The sequence below is a fragment of the Haemaphysalis longicornis genome, unplaced genomic scaffold, assembly GCF_048455015.1.
Source record: "Haemaphysalis longicornis isolate Haplotype H1 unplaced genomic scaffold, Haemaphysalis longicornis Haplotype H1 scaffold_1, whole genome shotgun sequence".
In the NCBI taxonomy this organism is placed as follows: Eukaryota; Metazoa; Arthropoda; class Arachnida; order Ixodida; family Ixodidae; genus Haemaphysalis; species Haemaphysalis longicornis.
The window spans coordinates 367,035,215-367,060,543 of record NW_027526203.1 but is presented as its reverse complement, the minus strand read 5'-3'; the positions used below and the strand labels follow the sequence as shown (position 1 = coordinate 367,060,543).

General features: G+C 48.8%; 2 protein-coding genes and 1 pseudogene across 2 annotated transcripts in view; 1 reads left to right on the top strand and 2 right to left on the bottom strand.

The window, feature by feature from the left end:
- LOC144155058 (dopamine receptor 2-like) overlaps positions 1–25,329 on the bottom strand; it is a 401,831-nt gene that overhangs the window by 363,009 nt on the left and 13,493 nt on the right. The window lies entirely within an intron of this gene.
- On the top strand, positions 8,106–8,939 carry LOC144160298 (uncharacterized). The gene is made up of 2 exons (XM_077691770.1): positions 8,106–8,272; positions 8,729–8,939. Exons 1-2 carry the CDS (start codon positions 8,106–8,108, stop codon positions 8,937–8,939), a joined length of 378 nt encoding a protein of 125 aa, XP_077547896.1.
- On the bottom strand, positions 12,961–14,158 carry LOC144171335 (uncharacterized; annotated as a pseudogene).

Sequence of the window (25,329 nt, the reverse complement as noted above, 5' to 3'; positions counted from 1 at the left end):
TCATGAAAACTTACGGTTTGCGCACTAGAGGCTTAGCATGATAACTGGGCAAATTTTCCTCGAGGTGTGCAGCCGTGAAATTTGCAAAACAAGCACTTTTCGGCGTTCCCTCTTCAACGACACTGCTAATTCTACGGTTCGAGTGTCGGTGTTCGCACACCGTCGCGCCCACGCCATTGACCAATGTCTAGAAACAAAATTTAAGGACCGTACCACGCAGTTGGACCATTTGTCTAAAGTCGGTTGACGCAAATCGAGCATGAAATGACTCCAGAAAATCGCCCTGGGAAAGACCAGATTGCGTTGATCGGCCATGTTGACCGCCTGATTTGCCGATGGGTCGCCGCCAATGGGCGACGCCTCCGCTCGACACTTCGCTCTAAGCGGGTCAGGCTCTTCGAGCGCTTCGAGTAATGCGGCTAAAAAGCATGCGTTCGGGGTTGGGACCAGAAGAAATTTCGAATCAAGCGATATTTCGAATAAAGCGATCTCGTTATAACGAGGGAATACTGTATTTGACTCCCAAGCAAAGAGAAGTGAGGATGGTTCCAAAGCACCTCAAAAAAAAATTATGACGCGCCCACACAAAACACAAATATTTTCACGCGCTATATATCCACGAGGTCACGGGTTCGATTCCGGACCGTGGCGGCCGCTTTTCTGATGGAGGCAAAAAGCAAAAACGCCCGTGTGTACGTGATTTCGGCGCATATTAAAGATCCCCAGGTGGTAAAAAACTCCCACCTCCCCTCGCGGGAACCCCTGTGTAGATGCGACGCACAGGCGGAGCGGCGAAGGGACCGCGTTTTATAGCGCGCATAACGTTGAGGGGACTGCGTAAGCCGGTGCAGTCGATGACGACGTTGGCGTACTTGTAAAGCGGCTCGGACTCTAGGTGTTTGAGCCAAGCGTGGATGTTGCTTCGCCGGAGAACGGCACACCGGTTATATGCGCAGCGCGCCCGAAGGAGAGGAAACCGCGGAAGGGAGAGTACTGCACATGCGCCGGCCCCAGCGCGTCTGCCGCGGCTATGACGCAATGTGCCGCGGCTATGACGCAACGTGCCGCGGCTATGACGCAACACAATCCAACACAATCCACTTTAATCCAATCCAATCCAAATCCAATCCAATCCAAGCCAATCCAATCCAATCGAATCGAATCCAATCCAATGCCCCTCGCGAGAGAGTGTTCGCTATCGGAGAGGAGAGGGGGTGAGCGGCGGAGAGCGCAGCTGGCGCGGCGAGTATAATGGGGGAGGGGTGGACAACGCCGACGACAACGACGACGACGCCGGAGGGACAAGGCGAGTGAATCAGATGCTCTGCATCTAAAATTAATCCGGAGCCCTCCACAACGAAGCGCCTCATCGCCTGCGTTGCGTCGGCGCGTTAAACCCTACAATGAATCAATTATATATCCACGGCAGTGTACGGCGGGGGTATACACAAAAAGCTTCTTTGTTAGGTAACTTAGTCGAAATACCGCGTGATGTGCCCCAGCTAGCAGAAGATCCCGTGCTGACAGTGTTTCCGATGCCCCCCAGAATGCGGCGAAACCTTTTCCCGGAAGAGGATATCGAGGATAGAGCGCAGTGACACGATTCCATGGTTTGGCGGCTCGATCGTTCTTAATTCGCAAAAAACGCAAAAAACGTACAAACTCTTCGCATTCGTAGGAACCAATTTATTTGGCTAATCTGTTTTTAGAGGACGAAAATGCGGCCTTAAAACCGGCTGAAAGCACCCATACCTACGAATGCAGCACAGCGAAGCGACGTCCGCTGCACTGCTCCCCACACCGACACTGGCCGGCCGCGCTCCGACTGCGTGCAGCGCCGCCGCTGCATGCATCACGGAGGAGCCCCCTTCGCGGCCGCCGGACGGCAGACTAGCAAATATTTCTAGGGACCATACCTAAAGTGAACTAGAATACTTGGGTAGTGGAAAAAGCGGCCGCCTCCGAGTGAGGCACTTAGTGTCAACCCCACGAGGTGGCGCTCCGTGCCCCGCCCGAGCGCTTTTTCGCCTCGGGAAGCGGCGGGCAGTCATGCGTCGGGCAGTCTCCGAGGATCTACCGTTCTTTCTTCGTGTCAAAATAGTAGATAATGCTATTATTGTACCAAGGTTTTTTATTGGAAAGGTACCTACGTTGTGTATTTACTGTTTGCTCCTTTTTTCATCACATTTGGCCAACCCAGCAGACCGCGCACGCCGTGCTCAATCTAGGCTAGCGTGCGGATACTTTTTTCTTCGTTGTTTGATGGTTTTTCTATCGTGTTGTGTCAACCGAGGAATCAGCGGGGTGCTTAAGGCTTTATGCTTAAGGTCAATGTTTCTGCTTTTTTCTTCATTTTTTGCTGATTTTTCTATCAAGTTCTGCATGCCGAGCAAACAGCGTCGTGCGTGCGCAAACATTTACGTTGTTTTTTTCCAAACTGTACCCACGAAGCACACATGACAGATGTATTAAAACTTCATTCAAGTCAACGGAAAGCGTGCAAATACAGGATTCGCGACCGCAATTCCAGAAAAGCACCAAGCCACACAGCATCATTTTACTGCGCGATCATTTTAAAACTGCATACTGTTTCGCCCACTGTACACCAATAAACATAAAATAATTACACCTTATTTAAATTTAATTATTTACATTTACGTTATAAACAATTAAAACAAAGAACCAAGAACACTTAAACAAGTGTGGTTCCTGCTAGGCTCCTTTTACAATTTCCCAAACCAAGATCATGTGCAGCGGCTTGGTGGTGTTGTTTTCCTATAAGGATCATGTGCACCGACTCAACAGTGGGGAGATAATGTCATTGTGTCATCTGTTTATTGTTCGCTTTCCATTCTGTAAATAATTACCACATGTGTGCGCTCACCCACGCATGTCCAACGAACGTGTGGAGCGCTTAACTATGGCAGACTATAGGAACACGAAGGGAAAAGTAAAACCGAAACCACATGTGAGTCGAAATGCAAGTGCGAAATAGAAGCTCGGTGCGCTTGGACCAAGAACAGGTACGAATCAGTACCACACGAAAGCGTCAACTCGCCGGAGCGCGCGAGCAACACCAAACGAGTCCCGGTAATGCGCGCAAACGCAGCGCGCGTGAGAAAACACAAAACAACGGAGAACGGAAGCAAATAAACAACGCAACTCGCAGCGTTCATTTTCGACTGTATTCGAGGGGCATCAGTTCTATTGCAGTGTAAATTCATCCCTGGTGCGGCGAATGCGCGTTGCAATAGCTTTGCGAATGCTATTAGTAAGGTAGCAAGGTTCTTATGGGAAAAGTACAGCTATGCCGTGCGCATGTACTATTTGTTCGTTTTTTTCAACCCATTTGGCCAACCGAACAGACCACGCGTATCGTGCTTTAGTGATCGAGGCTAGCATGTGGATACTGTTTCTTCATTGTTTACCCGCCGCGGTGGCTCAGTGGCTAAGGCGTTGCACTGCTGAGCACGAGGTCGCGGCTTCGATTCCCGGCCGCGGCGGCCGCTTTTCTGATGGAGGCGAAAAGCAAAAACGCCCGTGTGTACGAGATTTCGGCGCACGATAAAGATCCCCAGGTGATCAAAATTAATCCGGAGCCCTCCACTACGGCGCGCCTCATCGCCTGCGTTGCGTCGGTGCGTTAAACCCTACGATCAATCATCAATCAATCAATTTCTTCGTTGTTTGCTAATGTTTCTGTCGCATTTTGTCAGCCGCGGAAACAGCATGGTGCGTTAGGCAGGCCGACTTACGCACATTTCCGTTCTTTTTTTTTTAAATTTGATCACGCTAGAGCACTGCGCAAGCCACAATTCCTTGGCCCGGCCCGAACCCGACAAATTTTTAAATATAAGTCCGAGCCCCGCCCGTACCCGGCAAAATTTATTAAAATAAACCTGAGCCCGTCGGACTGTTTTGAAATATCAGCCCGCGTTCGAAAGACTATAAACATGAGTCCAAAAAAATTTGGCCTTTTCAACCTGAAAACGTAACCATAGAGCGAGTATATTGGACTTACAATTTTTAAACTTGGACCGAGCTTTGTAAATATTATCCGGACACAGAAAAATGAATTTTGGAGAATATCGGCGAAATATATTTTTAGCAGAGCTCCAGTGACTTCGCGCTTCGATTTTTTTTTTTTTTTGCATTTAACCTAACTCAATGAGCTAACTTTTTGGTATCAACAATCACGAATTTGCGGCGCATGACTGCCGGGCTTCAGACACTGCATGCATGCGCCCGGGCCAGCACGGCACGAAAAGAAAATTGTTGAAGGCCGAGCACCGCTCGGTCCCGAGAAAATGCGTCCCACCTTGCCCGGGCCATTTCAGTGCACTAATCCACACAATACACACGATATGCTTTTAATAACTTCACTCAAGGCAGCGAAAACGATCAACATTCAAAACTGTAATTCTGAGAAAAACACCATATGGCGCACTTTATAACGGGATCATTTTAAAACTCTACAGTTCAGTGGTACGCTGGTCATTCATTAACATTAAACAATTACCATATTACGAATGCACAAGTTCATTAAAAGTGCTGCCCACGTCTTGCAGACGCAAGATATTATGAAACAGTTAGAAATTCAACAAATAAATACAGGGTAAGACAAATCGCAAATATAAAATCTTTGTAGCAATCACAAATTTATTAGGAGTATAATCCCACAACACGCTAATCCCACAACACGCCGAAGGGCCATGGCCCTTCGGAAATAAGAGCCCGCCGCAAGCATAAGTCCTCTCTAAATACAAACAAAAAAAAGAACCAAGAACATTTAAAGATAAGCGTAGTGCAAGCTAGGCTGCTCTTGCAATTACACACACAAAAAAAATTTACACCATCTTCCCGCTAGGGGAACCATGGGATAGATGCGACGCATCGGGGGTTGCCGTTGCGTTTCCGTTATGTTAGCGATGTCAGCGTGTGGATTGCTGTTGTTGTGTATCCTATTTCGCAGCATGTTCACCCCCGATGCGTCGCATCTACCCATGGTTTCCCTCGCGGGAAGATGGTGTAAATTTTTAACCGAGCGCAAGCTGCGCGCTAACGCACAGCTGGCACGGCGACGGGAGCGAGAGCAGCCGAGCGCAAGCTGCGCGCTGACCGCGCTGACGCACAGATGGCGCTGCGGTGAGAGCGGCGGAGCGCGCAGCTGCCGCGGCGAGGAGAATGGGGGAGGGGGATGCGGACTACGCCGCGACCACGACGCGGGACAAGGCGAGTTAAAGAGATGCGTCGCATCTAATATCATGGGCAGCGGCTTAAGAAATATCAAAACCGAGCGTGAACTACTCAACAGCAGCATAGCGGCAAGGCGCGCCGTCTCGGGATCTCCTCGGGCGGGGCACACCAGCGCCACGTGCGGCGGTTAACATGTTCGGCTTCATGGGCGCTATGGGGAGAAGGCGGCGCTTTTTCCACTACCTAAGTATTCTAGTTCACTATAATGTTACCGAATGGGGGCCTTTTGTTGTTGGTAACTGATGCGTCAATATGCTGCGGTCCATGCTCTTTGACGAAAAGGAGGGGGGGGGGGGGCAGTTTGCTATCATCGCTGATCTCTTTTACCCTTGGGCGTCAGCATAAAACGTCCACAAATGCAGTGGTAACGTTGAACAGGGCGCAGGCAAGTCGCCCACGGCAAGCATGCAGCGGTGCCCACAGAATGTGCTTCAAACACACGGCTGGCGAGCTGTGCGTTAGCGTGTCGGGCACATGGTAATAATAAAAAAAAGACAGCGAGAAAACAAGCAAGCAGCACATCGCAGGGGAGGTGTTGCTCATAGTCGTCGTATGCGCCCGATCGGCGAAAGCCACAGTGCAACGATGAACGGTTTCGTTTTCGGCGTCGGCGCCGACAGCAGATTGCAGACGACAGGGCAGAATATTTCCTCCCCCGTTTCGCTGTTTCGTAGAGGCCGTACAGAGGGCGCTACGTGTAATTAGCTAAAGGGAGAAGCTCGCTGGTCCGGGGGAGAAAACACTCGATTTCCTCCCTTTTTCTACCCTTTTTTCTTGGAGTGTACGTCCGGGTTGGTCCCGGACCTACGTCCGGGACCATCCCGTTACTGATAACGGGTGGTAAGTGTCATTAGGGGCTTCTTTCTTTCATGCGTGATCAACTTCGCAATCTCTCACTCAGTTTTACCCTTTCAATGTATCAAAAGCTCGGAACGCGCTAATCACGGTCACAACATGGTGACAATTTGATTATTTGATTGATTGTGAGATTTGCTAATGTGCCGACGCAACGCAGGCGATGAGGCGCGCCGCAGTGGAGGGCTCAGGATTACTTTTGACCACCTGGGGATCTTTAACGCGCGCCGAAATCTCGAACACACGGACGTTTTCGCTTTTCGCCTCCATCAGAAAAGCGGCCGCCGCCGCCGGAAATCGAACCCGCGTCCTTCGGCTCAGCAGCAAAACGCCATAGCCACAACATGGTGAAATGACTGCACACCAGTATAGCAATTAAGGCCCCGTAATTGCAATGGTATGTTGCTGATGGTCGAGCAAGCAGGGTGCAAGGCTGGGAAGAAGAAATGTCAAACTCTTGGCAGCCTGCGCGATGTCTGAAGCACCGAATTCTCCCTTCCTGCAGTCGCCAGTGCGCCTGTCAGCACGCCCCCAAAAGGGGCCTTTAAAGCCTCAATAAAACGTTTGTCGCTCTCTCTCTCTCCCTCATTGGGACGGCGGAAGTGCAATCAGTCCACGAGATTGTTGCACTGTGTAACAGCCAAGGCTCAAGCCCTACATTTGCCTATTTCTATTTGCAGCAGCTAAAGAGTGTTGAAATTTTGGCTTTTAGGTACTTGCATAATGACAAGAATTAAAACAGCGCCACAAACGGGACGCAGCAAGAAAGGGACGCACATATGTTTGTTATTGGTTCGAGACATAGTCTTTATACAAGCGAGGCGAACCTCACGAAACGAGAAAGAGGGGAAAATAGGGCGAAGGGGCCGGAGAAATGATTCTTAAACGTACAACGCGGGATAAGAGAAGATTGATTGATTATGAGGTTTAATGCGCCGACGCTACACAGGTAATGAGGCGCGCCGCAATGGAGGGCTCCGGATGAATTTCAACCACCTGGGGATCTTTAGCGTGCGCCGAAATCTCCAACACACGGGCGTTTTCGCGTTTCGCCTCCATCAGAAAAACGGCTGCCGCGACCGGGAACCGAAACCGCGTTTTTGGGCTTAGCAGCATGACGTCTTAGCCACTGAGCCACCGCGGCGGGTGAGATAAGCGACGATACGTGTCTATACGAAATTATAGAGATTGTGTTGTTTCGAATTGACAGGTGTGCCCAGCTTTGGGCACTTTACGTTTGGTTTCGCTGATTTCCACTAGCGTCTTTGGTAGTCTCTTGTACAGGTAAAGCTGCTCTTCACAGCGAAGGAAACGCCATGTTGTGTGCGCGGGCGTGTGTTTGCGCGCTTTACGTGGAAGTTTTCTTTGTTGATTGTTTTACAATGGGGAAGCAGGCAGCATTCGCTCTTGATTGTCGCAGTATAAGCCCGATAACGAAGGGGCCGCAGCCCGTGGTCGGCGATATTTTCCCGCCGCGTCTTCTTACATGCACGCTTTGCCAAGGATCCTAAATGGACCATGAAAACGAAGCCCCACCTTGCCTTATTTGAAAGATCTGCCTTTGGTGACTCGTTAAAGGGGCCCTAAATAGGCTGCCGAATGTTGCGATTTTGCGTGCGCAATCACTAGAGTACTATCCAAGGAACGTCATCCCGCAAAAATTGTTTAAATGCGTTAAGTATTAGTCGAGTTATCGCTCATTAAAGGGGGCCAGCCATAAGGCCTGGGGCTCTCCTCCTCTTGTCTCCTCCGAAGCACTGTGGAAGCCACAACGTCATCGACCCGGCGCAAGACCACCGAGAGAAACAGGGCAATTCATCACCCTGCTTGATGTACGTGCAGTCATTGGCTGCGCCAAGCAGCACTGCGCGCGCTTTTTTTTTTTTTTTTGCGCTCGACGCACATGCTCCGCCCACCAGCTTCCGGTTGCACGGTGAGCGCTGTTGCTGTGGTTCGCGCGCGTTGTTTTCCACTTTTCCATCGTCTTCCCCGACATGGACCCGAATCTCCGCGCGCACCTGATGAAGCGGATGGCCGACATTGGCATCAATCCCTACGAGGACGCGCCACTGAAGGAAGAAGGGTGCAGCAACGGCGGGGAGCGCAACTCGCCTGAGCCACCACCGTCGCCACCCCGAGCCGGCGGCGGTGACATGGGTTGGTATGTATTGACATACTTCTTTTCCTTTGGCTTACTTGTGCGACGTAGGCATTCGAGTAATGCAAGATTACTGAACTAGTTTCAGCGCGCACATCGGTTAAGTTTAGGACACCAAATGAACGTAGTTACCGAGTAACGCATTGATAACTAAGTGTATACGCCGTTAGGCCCAGGCGCTCCGAAAGGGGAAAGTCTCGCTTATTTCCTAATGCCTCGAGCGTTGGTTTCGGACACCAATTGCGGTAAACGTAATCGTGCTACACCAGCGCAGTCGTTAGCTTCCTCCAGGTGTGCACATGTAGAAGGCCCTTTTTCCATTGCTTGCTTACCGTTCTTCGTGTATGGCGTCGCGCTACGCGTCCGCGTATCTCCCGTGCCAGGATCAGTCGGTCGCGCTCGTCGCGTCGGGGATCTTTTTCATCGCCGTCATGCTTCTGCTTTGCGCGGTGACCGCAGGTGCCGGTGTGGACTGTGCGTGGCCAGCGAAAGGCCGCTGGAAAATAAGTGCTGCGTGGCGATACCACAAGTTGCTGCCAAAGGCATTGATACATGCATCACTGACCACGAGCACTTCCCCAGTCTGTGCCTGAACCCTGCCGTCCTCGAGGCGGTGTACCGGGAACTCGTGGACAGCGGAGTCGCTATGCATCATGACCAGCACAAGTAATGCACCTGCGTCGCCAGCGACAACAGCAGCCTGGCATCGAGGTGCACCTGCGTGGCTGTTGGAATTTGTGTAGGTTACTGGCGTGAACAAAGTCGGGCTTCACTTTTATTCAAGTCTTTTCCATTGGAGCACTTATCCAAACGAGTGAAAAGATTTCGATAAAGGAAATTCTCAGATAGGCTATTGTATTTTCTGAAAGTATGTAGCAAGGAGTTGTGTGTTAAGCAGAGCAATCCTGTTCAAGGTGTGTACCAGTCACTGTGCTGGTACAATCTCTGAGTGAGATATACGTGCAATGTTCTCTGGTCAGCCAAATAGCACAAAGACGACGACAAGCACATTCCCTGGGCCGGCGTGCTCGACTCCAGCCAGTTTTTGCTGAGATTCTGACATCCTGTCTTGCCTTTCCGTTTTAAGTGCTACGCCTAATAAATTGGGGCAACACCATACACCCGATTTTGCCAGCGTCTATCGAGATGCAACAATGTGTAAAGATGCATGTATATGCAGTACCTTTTTGACCGTTCTATATTTTAGAAAAGGTGTCACGCATTTGACCCTTGGCAAATTTATGTTTTTTTATTTGAGGTGTCTGAGCAAAAGGAACATCAGTGGCTAAGTCGTTGCGCTGCTGAGCACGAGGTCGCGGGTTCGATTCCCGGCCGCGGCGGCCGCTTTCCTGATGGAGGCGAAAAGCAAAAACGCCCGTGTGTACGAGATTTCGGCGTACGTTAAAGATCCCCAGGTGGTCAAAATGAATCCGGAGCCCTCCACTACGGCGCGCCTCATCGCCTGCGTTGCGTCGGCGCGTTAAACCCGAAACTCCCTCTCTCTCTCTGAACGAAGTTCACATAGTTTTTACCGTGTAGCCAAGTAACGCTACACTTGAGGTTAGTTCTTACAACTAAAGGGGCCATGGAGACAAAATTCAAGTTTGTTTTATTCCAAAGTGTGTTGTTTTACACTGCCCTCACCGCTTGTCCATCAGCAAATGATGTTTTATTCCCTGAGAAATAAACAATTTAAGCCAACATTTCAATTTTCCCGACGAATCGTGTTTTCTGGCGTCGCAATGACGTATTCAGGGCAGGTTTATAAAACAAAAGTTACTTACTTGACTAAGGCTGCTGCACACGGCAAGAACATATATTTTGTTAGCCTAGTTACCGTGTGCCTCCACAGGTGTCGGAACGGTACCGTTGAAGGCCCACTGTCCGCACACGTATTCTTTTCTGACCGGAATTGTACCTGGCTTATTGTTACCGTTGATTGTAATGATGTCGTGAAATATTGTGTACAACTCTACGGGAATGGTCCCGTGAGTGGCAGTGTCGCTGATGCCCGTCGGCCAGTGTCGTGTCAGAGAAGCCCAACACGCTCGACCTTTGCGCAGCATCAGCCGGCATAACGCGCGATACGCATAGTGCTTGTATGTTTACGTGTTCGTTCGTAAATTACATTGCTTAGCCTAACATCCTTACTGCTATAAAAAGAATGTGCGCTAAATTTAAGCGCCAATAGCTCGGTCTGCAAGCTTATAATACCTGTTTAATTTGCGTTTGATTTTGTCGGCCTCAGCAATAGCAACAAACTGCTTCAATGCGGAAGAGTAGTGCGTAAGTTCAGTGCGGAAAAGTAGCTAGGGCGTCACATGCCTATTCTCTGTTTTCCTCATTAAACAGCTTATTTTAGTGAAGTCTGCGTTAAAAGTCTGACGAGGCAATCTTTTTAATGGACCAAACTTGCATTTTGTCTTCATGGTCCCTTTAACACGCACTCGAGGCACCCGAGACCTGGCGGAAAGTTTGTGCATCCTTCTATAACACATTTTGTGTATAGTGAGGTCCCAAAATTTGAACACGTCTGATAAGCGCCACTACCCATCACGCCCTAATGTTTTTTCTTCTTAAAAACTCCACCTAAAGGCAACCTAGTACTAGCCTCGCGTGACCAAAGTAACATAGCGAATGGTATAAAGTGCGCAAAGTCCGCCACGATAGCTTTGTTATCGGGTTTTGCTATTGGGGCGGCCTTCCAAGTTACTTCCACAAAGCAGGATACATTTTACAGAAAGAGGGACCAATGGGCTTCCTTAGAGGCAGATTTGGGGATTATCTAAGTACGTACTACTGCAAAAAAATTGGCAGGGCAGTTCGTTTAACTTTTACGCAGTGTAACATCGTACATTCTCTTGTACTCCAATGGGCTTGCTTTCTCACAATGCAAACGGAAAGACAATCCCAGCGACCAAATAGGCAAATTCAGTCAGCATTTGTCTTTAAAGGAGCCATGAAGAGAAAACACAAGTTTGGTTCATTCAAAAGATTGCCTCGTTAGAATCATACTGACACCACTTTTAACGTAAACTTCGCTCAAATAAGCTACATAATTAGGAAAAACGGGAATGGTCATGCGACCCACCAGCTCATTTCCCGCAACAGAACCTATGTCGTCACATGAGCTAAGCTCTACGATTGGCGGAGGCTGGCAGAAGCAGACGCAAATTAGGTAGAACTTACAAACTAGACGAACGAGCGATTTGCGCTTAAATTTAGGGCACATTCTTTACAAAGCAATAAGAATGATGGGACAAACAGTGGAAGTTACGAAAGCACATGTAAACATAGAAGTACTGATGCGTTCTGCTGTTCGTACTGCGCACAGCATGCTTGGCGTTTTGCTGCACAGCACTACGGGGCTTGGGGTTGTCTCGGACGACACTGGCCGATTGACGCAAGCAACGGTGTCTTACGTGACCCCATTTGTCGAGCGAGCACTGTTTCAGGGAACGAATATTTTCTCCCAGAACAAAAACAAGCCAGGTTTAAATGCGGGCAAAAACAAACCAAACGCTTGCCACGGTATGGTGGCGCCATCTAGGTTACGGAACGTAAAGAAACGCGGGAACAAACCAACACCGCTCTACAGGGTGGAGACAACCTTTGAACGGTCCCGTGCCGCCGCAATTGGGCCAACGGGCTCAACGCGTTATTCTTTTCGTTTCCCACGTGACCTAGCAACGCGAAACAGACAATATGATTCAAACTTCTTCAGTAAACCGCGTTGCGGCGATAATTTTAGCGCGGTTTTGACACAATGACTTGCTTCGGCGGCGAGCGAACAACCGAAAATGGCGGCGCCAGCGTATACGTGTCTCTACCCTGTACGGCGGATGCGTGAATGAAGGTACTCTAGGCTGCAGAGCGGTCGGTTCCAGTGATGTCACTTGGGACCACGAAAACGCACGATTGAGCGGGAAAATCAAAATTTTAACCTAAATTGTTTAATTTCTCAGTGAATAAAGCACCGTTTGTATCCGGACAAGCGCTGGGGGCACTATAAAACACGAAATCTTTCGAATAAAACCAACTTGCATTTTCTCTTCATGGCTCCTTTAAGGGAGATGCTACTCGAAGACACTTTTTTTAATATTCATGGTAGAAGAGTGAAATTCAGGCTGCTAACATAGTGTTTTGTACTGATTTCAAATATGTAATTACTTTTATTGTGAGTTGCATAGTTCTTACGTTGCACCATGAAAATGCGTAAAATGTTAGCATTTTTTCCCCCACTTTTTCTCCAACTAAACTTCCGTGCATTTAGTTCATTCATGGCTCATATTATTCCTCATACACAGTAGAATGCCGAAAACTAACTTCAATGTACACATAAAGCACAATAAAACATGTAAAAAATTTAAATCTAGGAAGTCTAAATTGTAAGAAAGTCAGTATGAGTTAATGATTTTTTTGTAATGAAAAAATAAGTGGTATCAAAGTTTCATGTAGATAACGGCACTCCTTATGCTTTAGAGAATATGTGGGCAAAATGTCATTCGGATACCAGCAACAGAAGTGCCAAAAACAAGGGGGGCAAACTCACAAAGTTGCTAAAAACTACGTTCTGAGAAAAACGCATTTGAAAGTAAAATGGAAAGTTTAATTACAAAGCACTGCCCAAGCTGTGCTGAAACTTGCGCATAAATGCGAACAAATGAATGTCCACCCAGCAGCCACTGCCACTAGAAGCAGCCTGCACCATAGGTTTGGCCCTCACAGCTCTTCCGAGCAGACTCCGCGTCTCGAGACTTCTTTTTTAGCGTACGCCGATGTGCCCTCGCTTCCGCAGTCTGTTTGGTAGACATTTTTTTTCTGCCGTGTGTTGTCTTGAGATGCACCGAGCACAACCCGATGTTCAGTTGGAAGTACACCCAGCTCCTCCAGGACACGTTCAAAGCTGGAGTGCCCTTGGTTGAACCACAAAACTGCCAAGGCAGCGGCCACCTCCACAACAAACCGGGAGGCAAATCGTGTCTTCGGGCAGAGGAGCCATATCTTACTCTTCAGCGACTCTGCTGCGCTTTGTGTTTTGCCCCGAACACAGCGTGTGAGCAGCTCCTCGCTGGTCAGCCTCTTGTAAACAGGCAGGACTGCCTTCTTCTGTGCCTTGGTGAGCAGTGGTGTATGGGCAGGTGCCAGTTCACCCAAGGCTTCGGCACGCCTGTGCTTGCACCAGGATGTTGCGCCAGCTGGGCAGTACTTGTGACTGCTCGCACCATCGGACGAACAAGAATGAAAGTAGGAAGCCCAAATGGCCTGGTGCATGCCTCGAACGCTGCCCCTGTTGCTTGTGATGGCAACTTGGTAATAGGTTTGCAACTTCTGGGTCACAGGATCCTTCAGTTTTTCACCTCTAGGCAGCGGCTCCTTCACCTTGCGAATGTTGGTGCCAAGGCGCTCTGCCACACGATTGGCGCAATCTTCCTTCTGTCTCTGAACAGCACCATCGTACACATCGGCATCTACAACTGCATTGTAGGCTTTCGAGTCGCCATCACTGAGGAACACTGCGAAGAGCAATGGCGTAGCATGTTCCTGGCTCCGCTGCCATATCCGCAATGCTGCTTCTGCTTCCATTGCATGCGCCGAGCAGTCAACGTTTCTTTCGCACACAGGGGCATGGAAAGCTTGCCAAACTTCCTCTTACTCATCTGGAAGGACCTTGTGCCGACTGCAGGCTGGACAGAAGTTTTACAGGACTTCAAAGTCCGAGCAAAGTCCAGTGTCAAGGGACACAACCGTACCAATACCATTGTGGCTCTTGTGGCCCCGTTTCTGCCACGTACCATCGTACATCACGGCAACGTTGTCCTCCCCGACTACACTTCTCGTGAGCTGCCTAGATGTCTCAAGATTTTTTGAAGCGGCACTCGTTGCTGCGCCCCGTGCACCTTCCGACCGATCGCAGCAAATGACTTATGATGCATGGGCTTCGGCAGCCCAGCTATCGCAGAAAAGCGGACCAGCTGGTCATAGCCCATTCCCGCAGAGCGTGCTGCCACAGCAGCTTTCACATGTATTGGCGGTGAGCGCGAACACGGGCGGAGCTGCGAAGCGCGCTTCCGTGACGTCGGCTTAGGGATTCTCGCATTTGTCGTCTGCTTTACTCAGGCTCGCTCTCCCTGCTGTTTCCTGGCGCTCGGTCGACGTCTGATGCTTGTCCGCACCAGAATTTGCGTGTGCGTAACTTTTTGTCATAATAATAGGCCTAAAATCGAAACGTTGCCGGCGTCGCCCCATTCCTTAGCCTGTCCTGTGCGGAGCGCGAAGGTTCGGAGCTAGGTGTCAGCTTTCGTATTAAGTAATCTTTCGAACAAAGGGAATAGCCAGCTGCTAGTAAGCGACAACAGCGAAAATACAAGGCCAAAACAAATTGTAGGCCTTCAGGGCTGTCGGCTTTGACAGAAGGCATTACGATTCATGGTAATCATATGTAAGGTATACGAGTTCTTGCAGCCTTGCCGAGCGCTCGAAAGTATTGTGTCACATCTCTTTACCTTGTCATGGTATGACAGTATGCCGACATGCACTATGGACTGCAAAACCTGTAGGCTGAGTTCCAAATAACCCAGTGTGTGTATAGGCTGGTTTTATACCAGGCTTATAACCAGTATGGAGGTTTATTGAGCAAAATGAGTCACGTCTACGGTAAAGATAAAGTAACAATATGTTTGTTCAGACCTGGACGGATATTTCGGTACATTTCCCACAACTATATCTTCCCAATATTCGGATATGCGTTATAGGAAAGCTGCACTGAAGAGGAGGAGGAGTATCAGGAGGAGGAAAAAACTATATTTAACAATGAAATCGAACTGGTTAGTGGGCCGGGTCCTCAGTCGAGGACAAGAGAGCACGAGTAATTTTCTTCAATTCATAGAACGCCATCCTGAGTATTATAGGATTTGTTCTTTGTGCCTCGAATGGTTGGAAACCAATAAAGAGCTGCTTGGAAATATTCATCAGTTTCGATTCTTGTAATATATGCACGTATACTATTTATTGCGTTAGTTAGCGAGTATACCATGCCTTCAACACAGTAATCATGTCATCATTGCTCGGGTTAGAGTCAGTTTGTTATGATAACGATTGTTACGATAGAAATCCGGAGCACAGAAACCGCGTTCGAGTACTCTAGACAACGTTGTCTGGGGCGCGGTCTCGGTGGCGTAGCACAAACATTCTCATTGTATTTGCATGTGAATAAACAACGCACGCTTTGGATATGCACCTTCTTGCACGCAGCCATAACGAATGAAAATTCGTGAAGAAGGAATGTGTGCCATACAGCCTGAAGAAAATATCCACACGATATTTGTGAGCTTCCACATAACCAAACCTCCCAACTTCTTATTGCACGAGTAAGGTACCATGCAGCGTACACCAACTTCACTAAAACCCAGGAAGAAAGAATCAACGCTCTCATTAGGAAGGCGGCGAAGATTGCGCTAGGCATTCCGATCAATGCCAGCACCAAGCGACTTCTTGAGACAGGAACGCACAATACGCTGGAGGAGATCGTAGCTGTCCACAGGTACAACCAACACCTCAGACTCCAAGCAACGGTTCCAGGGCAACAGATACTTCAGTGTCTAGGGTACACACCCCAGCAGCCTATTTTACGACTGGAACGTCTCAGCCCACGCACGGCCAACCTACTCAAAGTTGCACCCATACCAAGACACATGCATTGCCAACGAAACAAGGTCAGAAGGAGCATTCGAGCCAAATACCTCGATAAACGAGCAGCTGCGGACCAATTCAACAACCACGTATACACAGATGCAGCAGTAACAGACACAGCAGCAAGCATAGCGTATGCTGCCCTCAAAGGAAAATTGGAGTACCAGCAGTGCATCCCCCTTATGAAACCCATCTGGGCTGAACTCACCGCCATCGCCACCGCCATTGACCCCACATCAAGCCCCACGAAGCACACGTACATATACACTGACTCAAAAAGCGCCTGTTATCAACTGCTAAGCATGGAACTGCCACAACCCATAGCTACGGCCATCAACAACAGCATCAAGGGATCTGTAACAGTGTACTGGATACCTGGGCACGAAGGAATGGCAGGCAACGAAAAAGCTAATCAGCTGGCCCGACAAGCCGCAGCCCGGGCTCCTGCCAACTTCGAACCAAATCAAACGCTCACGGTCCCTAAATTGAAGGACTACTCTACGGGAAGGAGGGAACTGCCACAGCTCTCTGACACGCTCACAAGACACGAAGCAACCCTAATAAGACAAGCTCAAACAGACACCTTGGACACTCCAGCTAGACTACACAAGATATGGGGAGATCCTGACACACCACCCCCTACTTGCTCTACCTGTAACGTCATACTCGACCAAGATCACATACTCTGGAACTGCACAACCATACACAACACTACAAACACACCCAACAAAGGATGGCTGGCCGCAAGAAGCACCGCCGAAGAGCAAAGGCAACTGGCGGCGTACATCAGGCAGCGGCTTGAAGACGTCACCAGAGGTTCTCTGGAATGTGAGGACTAAACAGGCCTGCGTGCATATTTTTAATAAAAGCTTTTCTCTCTCTCTCTCTCCCAATAAGACGTTTGTGACGGTGCAGAAAAATTACTGCGTTGGGCACACACACAAAAAAAAAACATTCAGCTGATACAAGTCAACAACAACTGAAGAAATAGAAGACAGCTGCTCTGTTTCCTGCTGTGTGATGCCCACTGCTTGGTGCGAGGATTACACGGTTGAGTTTTCATAAGAGCATCTCAAAAATACTGTAGGGAAGCCTACGCATTTTGAATGCTTATCAAGGAACTCTGAGCACTGAACCGCGCGAATAAGCTAGAAAGGACGAGTCACACGATCTTCTGACCGATGCTCTGAAGAAAGTTATTCTGTATCTCCTGGTGTGTTGCAAACTTTTGGGAGATGCATCTTGAATTATTTAGATGTGTCAGAAACTGGCAAAAATAACTGAATTACTAGAACTATGAGTTTAATGCACTAAGCAACAAAGCGGGCGATTTCTAGCACAGACGCTGCTACACAATTAAGCGGAGTGTAGCAGACGACAGCGGCGCGAGTCCCTAAGCCGACGTCAGAGCCAGGGGGCGCCACTCAAACATCTCACCGCCATTCGCGAAAGACTCGCGCGAGCTCCCGCCGTCGTACGCTCTGCTTGCGCTCGGTCTGGTCTCCGCGCTCGTGCTTGCATTTCCGTCCGACGCAACTCGCCGTGACGTGTACGACGCGGAAAGAACACTTTCTGAGCACGCAGTGTTTTCACATCGGAGCTCTAGATACGACGCGAGTCCTTTACGCTTCTCAGCCGGTTCGCGAACTCGAACTTCCGATCGCCGACACGTCGGGCAAACCGCACCGCTCACTAGCAATTTCAGTGCTGTAATGTCAGCAATAACGCACGCATCCCCTTCGCGCGCTCTTTCTTCATTCTGAAAGAGCCCAACCTTCTTTTCGGAGGTACTCACGTACTCCAACGCAGCGTCGAAGTCGCACAAATTGTCGGCGTCGCCGTTGCTAGCCCTGGGGCCGCGGGTATACTTGCCGTTCGGCGAGTCTTCGGCGTCGATTTGCGCCGGCGTCCCTTAAATTTGTGCACAGAGCGGTACTTCGAGGGCCGATGAATAGCTCTGTTAGCCACTTTCCCAGTCATAGCGCAGGTTATAACGCACAACGACTGTTTCTTAGCTGGACAGTTCGAAGTGACATGGAGCCAGCAAGTAGGCTTCACCACACGCCAACTTGGAGCAGCCAATGGCGATTCCCGATTCGTACCACGTGACTTTAAAGCCCACCGCACGGAACTAAAAACGCAGCAAGAGACATCCCTTTCTTTATTATTTTCTGCTCCGCAGCAGCCCGGGCAACCAAGGTCATTGGGAGAACATGGCTTGGCCTATCTCCTCACACTGTCCGCGATGGCGTGCGGACGCGCTGTCTCGGGCACGCGACGCTTGAATATAGCGTACTTTCGGTCTTTTAACTGCCACCATGGGCTCTTTAAATGTCGTTTTAACTAATTTCCAGTTTGAATTAGGCTTTGATTTTTATTTTATAGATGGTAGAGGAACTAATCATGATAAAACAAGTGAAAACAGAAAAACGAAAATTTCCGAAAAAAAATCGATTTTTCGACCCACATCTCCCTTTTAAAAGTGTGCTTTGCACGAGCTGTGGTACTTCTCGGTGCAAAGCGTCAGTGGCGTAATGGATAATGCCTGTGTGAAGAGCCGGTATTCTGAGTGGTGTCTGTTTTAAAAAAACGTTTGTTTCGCGTTCGTTTCAAGACACGACATAGTTCCCATTGCGGGGCCTCTGACCACAACCTTTTGCACAGAAACTAACGTCCCGCCTTCCTTGCCTTGCGTCCCAACCGTATTGTCTGCCCCAGCTGATAGGGCTCACCCGTTATCGACTTCTTGAAAAGGACAAGTAATGCCAGAACTCATAATTCTGCGTCATGCTATACATATGAGTGATATCATACGCTCAAAAACCGGCAGATTCGCTCCACTGGTAGCAGTGGTTTGTCATTAGAGTGCGGTGTGACGAATGGGTCTCACCAGACTGATTGTCAGTCTCACCGTGAGACTGATCGGAGACTGATTCGATAGAGTTCTTAACCCAAGCAAAAACACAGTCAAAACAAAACGCCAAACGGAGCCTCGATTATTTCTGATATGTGTAGTTGCCATAAACAGAAAATATTCTTGAAATATTTAAGGGGACTCTGTAACACTTCAGATAAGCGCTTTCACTCTTTCTGTCGTGTATGGAAGCACTGCTAAAGCTATATAGTTGTCCCGAGTACGGAACGGCACTGGTTGATTTGCTCGTTGCAGCAGACACGTATTCGGTTTCTGCTTTGCTTTTGTGGTTTTTTTTTTTAAGTGGCTATCGAATGCATTCATTGCTGAGACTGAAGGAAAGCCGGCCAATAGCTGCTACATTGCTGTAATGACGTAATTCCAGCGGTCGAAGAACGCCAAGACCAGGAAAGAAAGAAACATTTCGGACAAGTTTCTAAGTTATCTCATGGGCGAAGAGCAGTAAGATTTGGCTGAGGTACTTTGCGATCCGCCTAATTCAAGTATTGGATGGGTTTGTTGACTACGTTCTGCAAGCATTCAAGATTTCGAAAGATTTTGAAAAATGTATTGCAGGGACAGACAACCGATTTTTGTGGATTGCACGTTCTCTAGCACATACGAAAGCCATCGTTTTATATACTGGGGTAACCGCAAGGAATTTCTAAATAAACAGGTGTAAGTAATTTTAATTTTGCTTTGAAATTTCTGAAGTCTGGAAGGTGGCGACACGTAGTGTCTGAACGTTACAGTACGTTACGTATCCTATAGCTCCGTCGTTTTCAATGCGTGATTCCAAAATCGCAAGGATGCATAGAAAAGGTTGCAAATTATTGCGGTTTTAGCCGGGGACAAGCTTTTAATTGCTTCTTTTAATCCGACGCAAGTTAAAAGTGTGCTGCCGCACCGTTCACTGTCACAGTTGCCAGTATTCCTATTGGCGCGACAGGTATGGCTGGTAGGTCTCAAAATTCAGATTCCGAAAGTACTAGGGCGCGATCAGCAAAAACGTCCTGGCTGTAGACGTTTTAATTGGTGCCCTTTCGTTTGGGATAAAGAAAATATACTCGACAAAAATCGTTTGCCTGTCCCTTTAAAGGAAATCGTCAGAAGGACATACAAGCAAAACGATTCATTTGAGTTATCTTTTTTTCATTCCTGATTCCACGCACTGTGCACGTGCCGAGCCGCGCATTTAATTATTCTCTATTCAACACCACTCTCTTCATCTTGTTGGGTTTCAGTAACGTAGTCCCCGCGCAAGCAGACTGTGGTACCTTGCGTAGCCCATAGCACAACCTACCCAGCGTGCCCAACAACTATCCCGCTAATAGATGTAATGTTTGTGCCCGGACGCCACCTAAATAGTAGTGGCCATAATTATTTTTTTTACTTCATTGCTTAGTGAGAGCACCGTAGCAGTCACAATTTTACATTTTTTTAGTTAATTAAGGACGTTAAACACACGTAACTCACATGGGTTTTCATGCCAGTGACACAGGTCACCGAATAAAGGGAGGTATGCAATGCGAATGGAGGCAGGATAGATTTTACTTATTTCAGCACCTTTCTTATTTTGTTTGGTTAAGCTGCATTCTGCCGATAGTCATAGCTATAAAATCGAAGCAGCTGGTTTCTGGAGCAGAACCGGGGACTTTTCCCCAGTCGACTGAAGCTGCCAACCTGGTGCCATTTCAACGCTATCCTTAGATCTATGTGGACCTTGGTGGGAAAGAGAACTCGGAGATCATGCGGCGTTTAGATGTGACTTCATTACTAGTTTTAATTGCTCTACCATCAGCTTTCTCCCGATGCTGTTTAGAAAAATCACTGAGCGCAATTCAAACCATAACTTCGTGCGCGAGTATGTTTTTGAAAGAAGAAATGTCAACGTTGCTACAAACATTTTTTTTTCCTAGCGTGAGCTACACTGTCCGAAGTTGAGCAGTTTCGCGTAGCTCCTGCAGAGCCATGCCGCGCATGCGCGAGGAGCAGTGACGTCACACGGCGCACAGAACTTTTCACGCTGCCCGGCGTCTCTCACACACCCCACGCGCCCAGCGTCTTCGCCGACCTCCGTTCCGCATGTGGCGGCCCGATCCACTTGATGATCATGCGAGGAGTGGCCGGGTGTGGTACCGATGGCTCGTGTGTCGCAGCAACACCGGCGTGCGCCTGTGGAACCAGCTTAGCTCTGGGTATGGGGCGATTGGTGACGCTGCGCCGGAGCCGCTTGATAAATATACATGTGTCCCATAATACGTATACCGTGTGTGTGTCATTGAAGCAGCAGTAAGCATTATAATCAAGGTAATACTAGACAACCAGGAAAGCTAAGAATAACCAGCTGAACCTTAGCTCGCGCTACGTATATCCTGGCATAGCCGAGATAACCCACCGCTAATTTTTTCGCTATCGTTTAAGCACCCGCACCTGACAACCATTCTGTTAGTCAAACGGCTGTGTTTATACAAACAGCTCCAGCTTTTTACGCCCCGCCAATTGATCGTGGACTGACCCGGAATAAATAGCCCAGCATTCCTTCTCGCGTTCTACTATCGAACAGTCGTTGTTTTGGTCGGAAACGCTTCACTTATCTCGGAGACATCTTCAGCGCGGCGCCCACTTTCTAGGACATGCCGTTTCTTGCGGTATACATGCATTCGGTGGGCAAACGCGGCACGTACACGCACTCTAAAACATTGTAAGAATATAAAGGCGCAAAGAAGTTGCCGAGGATCCATAAGTAGACACCTGTGAGATGGGAGCGCAAAAGCGTGCGAGCGATTGACCTTCGGACGATTAAGACTTTATATCGCCGACAGTGGCCCCACAACTTTCGTACGATGTGTTGAGGTTCGAAATACGCGCCTTAGGCCAGCTAGCGTCATGTTTTGAATCGCCAGTGAGGCAGCGGCCAACCAGTTGAACAACACCATGTACTTACACCTCGGGTTAAAACCAGAGGCGTGCGCTTTTGTGTGTTTTATGGCTGTGGCATGAGGTAGTGGAGACACGAGGGCGTGTGCTCCTTTTCATTGTGCTATTTTCCTCCTCATCGTACCATGTCTTATTTATAGTACCTCGGTTAACGTCGTTTTACGCGTCGGATTAACGTAAAGTAGCAAAAAGGAAAAAAAGAACGCCTGCGTGTAGAGTAGGTAATAAAAAAATTGGCCGCGTATCTGCTCCTTCAGTTGCAAATGTCGACGAAAGACGATAGTCGACTGGCGCCCCTGCCATGTACACGCCTCCCTTTTCCTTCCCGCTCACCTCTCATGCTGTTCCTCTCCCGTCTCGTTCCTCCCACGATAATACGCTAGAGGTTTGCTCAAATCAATTTAACGTTACCGCGTTCTACTGCTCCAGGCCGGGTGCCTCGATGCCAGCGCTGCCGTACGGCGGAGACGCGCGTGATTCGAGGCACCCTACTACAATGTTTACAGAACCACGTTACCCTGCACCACGTGCATTCCAAGCAGAACATGGAACCTATTGACAAGTATGAAGATTGCCACCTGACTTGGCTGTTTAGATTTGGCTGTGGGTATATCAGAGTATTGCGCAGATTCAGTTTCACTTTGGCCGGATGGCTGAATCGAGTCACAGGCAGACAGACAGACAGACAGACAGACCAAAATTTCTGCGTTTAAGCAACCCAAGAAAGACTATCGTCTTTAAAAAGCGTACGTGTAGAGTAGCGGTTACGCCACTTGCCTGTCATGGCGCGTTCCTGGTTTCTACTGTTGTCCCTGCCACGTTTTTTTTTTTTGATGACTTAATTCGTTTGCGGCAGGGGTCGGCTTTTGTGGACGCCTTGTGTGGACGCCAGCTGGGTGCGCGGTTTTGTCAACCTAGCGAAGAAACGCCTTAGCGTTAAAGACACTCTTTTGAAACTTCCAGAAGCAACTCCCTCTCGCAAGCAAATGCACTATGATCACTCAGGCGATTATGCAACGAATTATCCTCAGGGGCATCATTGGAGGGGCCTTTGTTGACACAAGGACACCTAAGATATAGTTTCCTTTTTTGAACGCTAGATGAGTCATCCATACCAACGTTATTTCATATATTACGCAAACTTATTTGATACCTTCGAGCGCGTATTATAGCTCATTTAACCGTGCTCTGAATGTGTACGCTAAAGTAAAGCGCCGGCGAGAAGAGCATAGGCAGGGAAAAAAGGAACGGGATGCGAACGCAAAATTTACATGATGGATTAGCGGGTGCAAGTTTCAGAGACATGATCGACTCCCTTATTAACTCGTGGTCCGTTTCGTAAGACGGAGCGAAATGCATTGCCACTTACACAAGATGCAGCGTTTGTCATTACACGCGCCCCCTGGCCCAAATTGCTGTCTACGATTCATCAAGTGAGCGTCGCTCTGTGCCTCCTCCAAGCCAGCACACTTGCGAAACCAACGCCTTCGTCAGGCACGCTGAACCTGCCTATAGGCTTGTTCCAACCCAATGCTGACTTCACTCTCTGAGACGGACAATGCGGCGGCGCGCCGTTCACCGCAGTAGTCTGGAGCCACTATAAGCTCGGGCATTACTTCGAGGGACAAAGCCTGTTACGAAACCTGTGCGATTCTCCTTTTCTTTTAAATTTAAGAAGCCTTAGGGCCACAGGGAAATGGGATGACCGCAGACGTGCTCTCCACTGACGATTTTGTTTCCTTTCTTCTTTGCTGGCGCCGGCTTGTCGCATACCGTGGCTTACGCCGGCACTGAACTTTTTCTTTAACCAGGCTACGGTGCACAACAGGATTGGCACCTAAAGGCAGACGCAAAAGTTCCTACTGGCCTTTTAACCGGGTCAAATAGAAGTTGTGGGAAGCAGCCTTGTATAGCGGAGGCAGCGACACGTACTATACCTTCCACGGTGCATCGATCCACTGCCTTTATTTCCAGTGAAATCAATGTCCAAGCTCCCTAACTAGTCATCGACAAAGCCGTTTTACGGGGCGCTTATTCCTCTTCGTATATCACACTTCCCGGGGGGAAGGGGTCTCAACCGCCACCAGGAGGCGCACGCGCTGCGAAAGATTCGTGTAGGTGCGGCAGCCATCACTCCAGCACCGTTTGGGCCTACTTGTCCATATTGCTCCACACCGGCATCGTGTACAGATATTCGCAGTCTTTTGCGCACTTGCGTGGACGAGAGCGGCTTTATTGAGCCTCTTGGCAATCTCCGTCAGTCGGAGTCCACAATCGTACGAGAGGACGCTGAAGATGAAGTGCACGGGCCGAGCGCATGCCCGAAGTAGACAGGGCAAGCCGAGCGCCAATATTCGGTGTCACTTTCTTTTCCTCTAGAGTTCCAACAGTCTCCACAGATCCGGACAGTGGCTATTAAAAAATGCAGGGCCAGTCAGGCTGATCAACCGACTTCAAACGCTGGGTCTTTGGGCCGCGTCACAGTAGCCTCACAGGCTTCGTTGCTGAGAACAGCCTGTTCCAGTACAGTTAACTACACTTGCTTGAGGGACTTCTCTCCTTCACGCACCATCCACTTCGTAATCTCTCGCACATTTTTCCCCTTTAGATAATTCAGACGGTATCAACGCTCTCTTCATGGTCACAATATGGTGAAACGACTGCGCACCAATATTGCAATGGTATGTTGCTACTGGTCGAGTAAGCAGGGTGCACGGCTGGGCAAAAAATGCCACACTCGCGGCAGCCTGCAGGAGGCTTTCAGCATCGACTTTGCCCTTCCTACGCTGGGACTGTGGAGGGACGTTGAGGGCGCGAGATCGCTGCACTTCGAACCGCTCAAAGGTTCATACCCTACATGTGCCCACTTGTAGCCCCTCAAAAGCGTTGAAATTTGGGCTGGTTGGTACATAATCATAAGAATCGTACATAATCATAAGAATCACAACAACAGCGCTTCGGACGGGACACAAGAAGAAAGAGGCGGAAACTCGCGCAGACAGTATAAAGCATTACTTTTTTGTGATTCGAGCATCGTCTTTATATAAGCGAGGCGAACCATACGCGAGAAGAAAGAGATAAAAATAAGCGAAGCGAAACCGCAGAAATAGGTTTCTAAAACGCATAACAAGGGCGATAGCAGAAGGGGCAGGCACAGACAGAATTTTGTGTGTTAATTCGAAATTTGAGATATTGTAGTTTTTCTAATCGGGAGGTGTGCCGAGCGTTGGGCACTACATGCGCGTTGGTGTTCGCTGATTTCCACTAATGTCTTAAATTTCGTGCTACAGTCTCTTGCACAAAAAAATATGTTCGTTACAGGGGGATGGAACGCCCTATTGTATATGCGAGATTTACTTGGAAGTTTGTTTTAAATTGTTCTGTATTAGGAACGCAGGCAGCCTTCCCTCTTGGTTGTCATAGCAAGCCCGATTACGCAGTGGTCGGCTCTATTTCTCTCACGCGTCTCCTTCCATGCTTGGCTAGGGACGTTAAATGGGCCATGAAAAAAAAC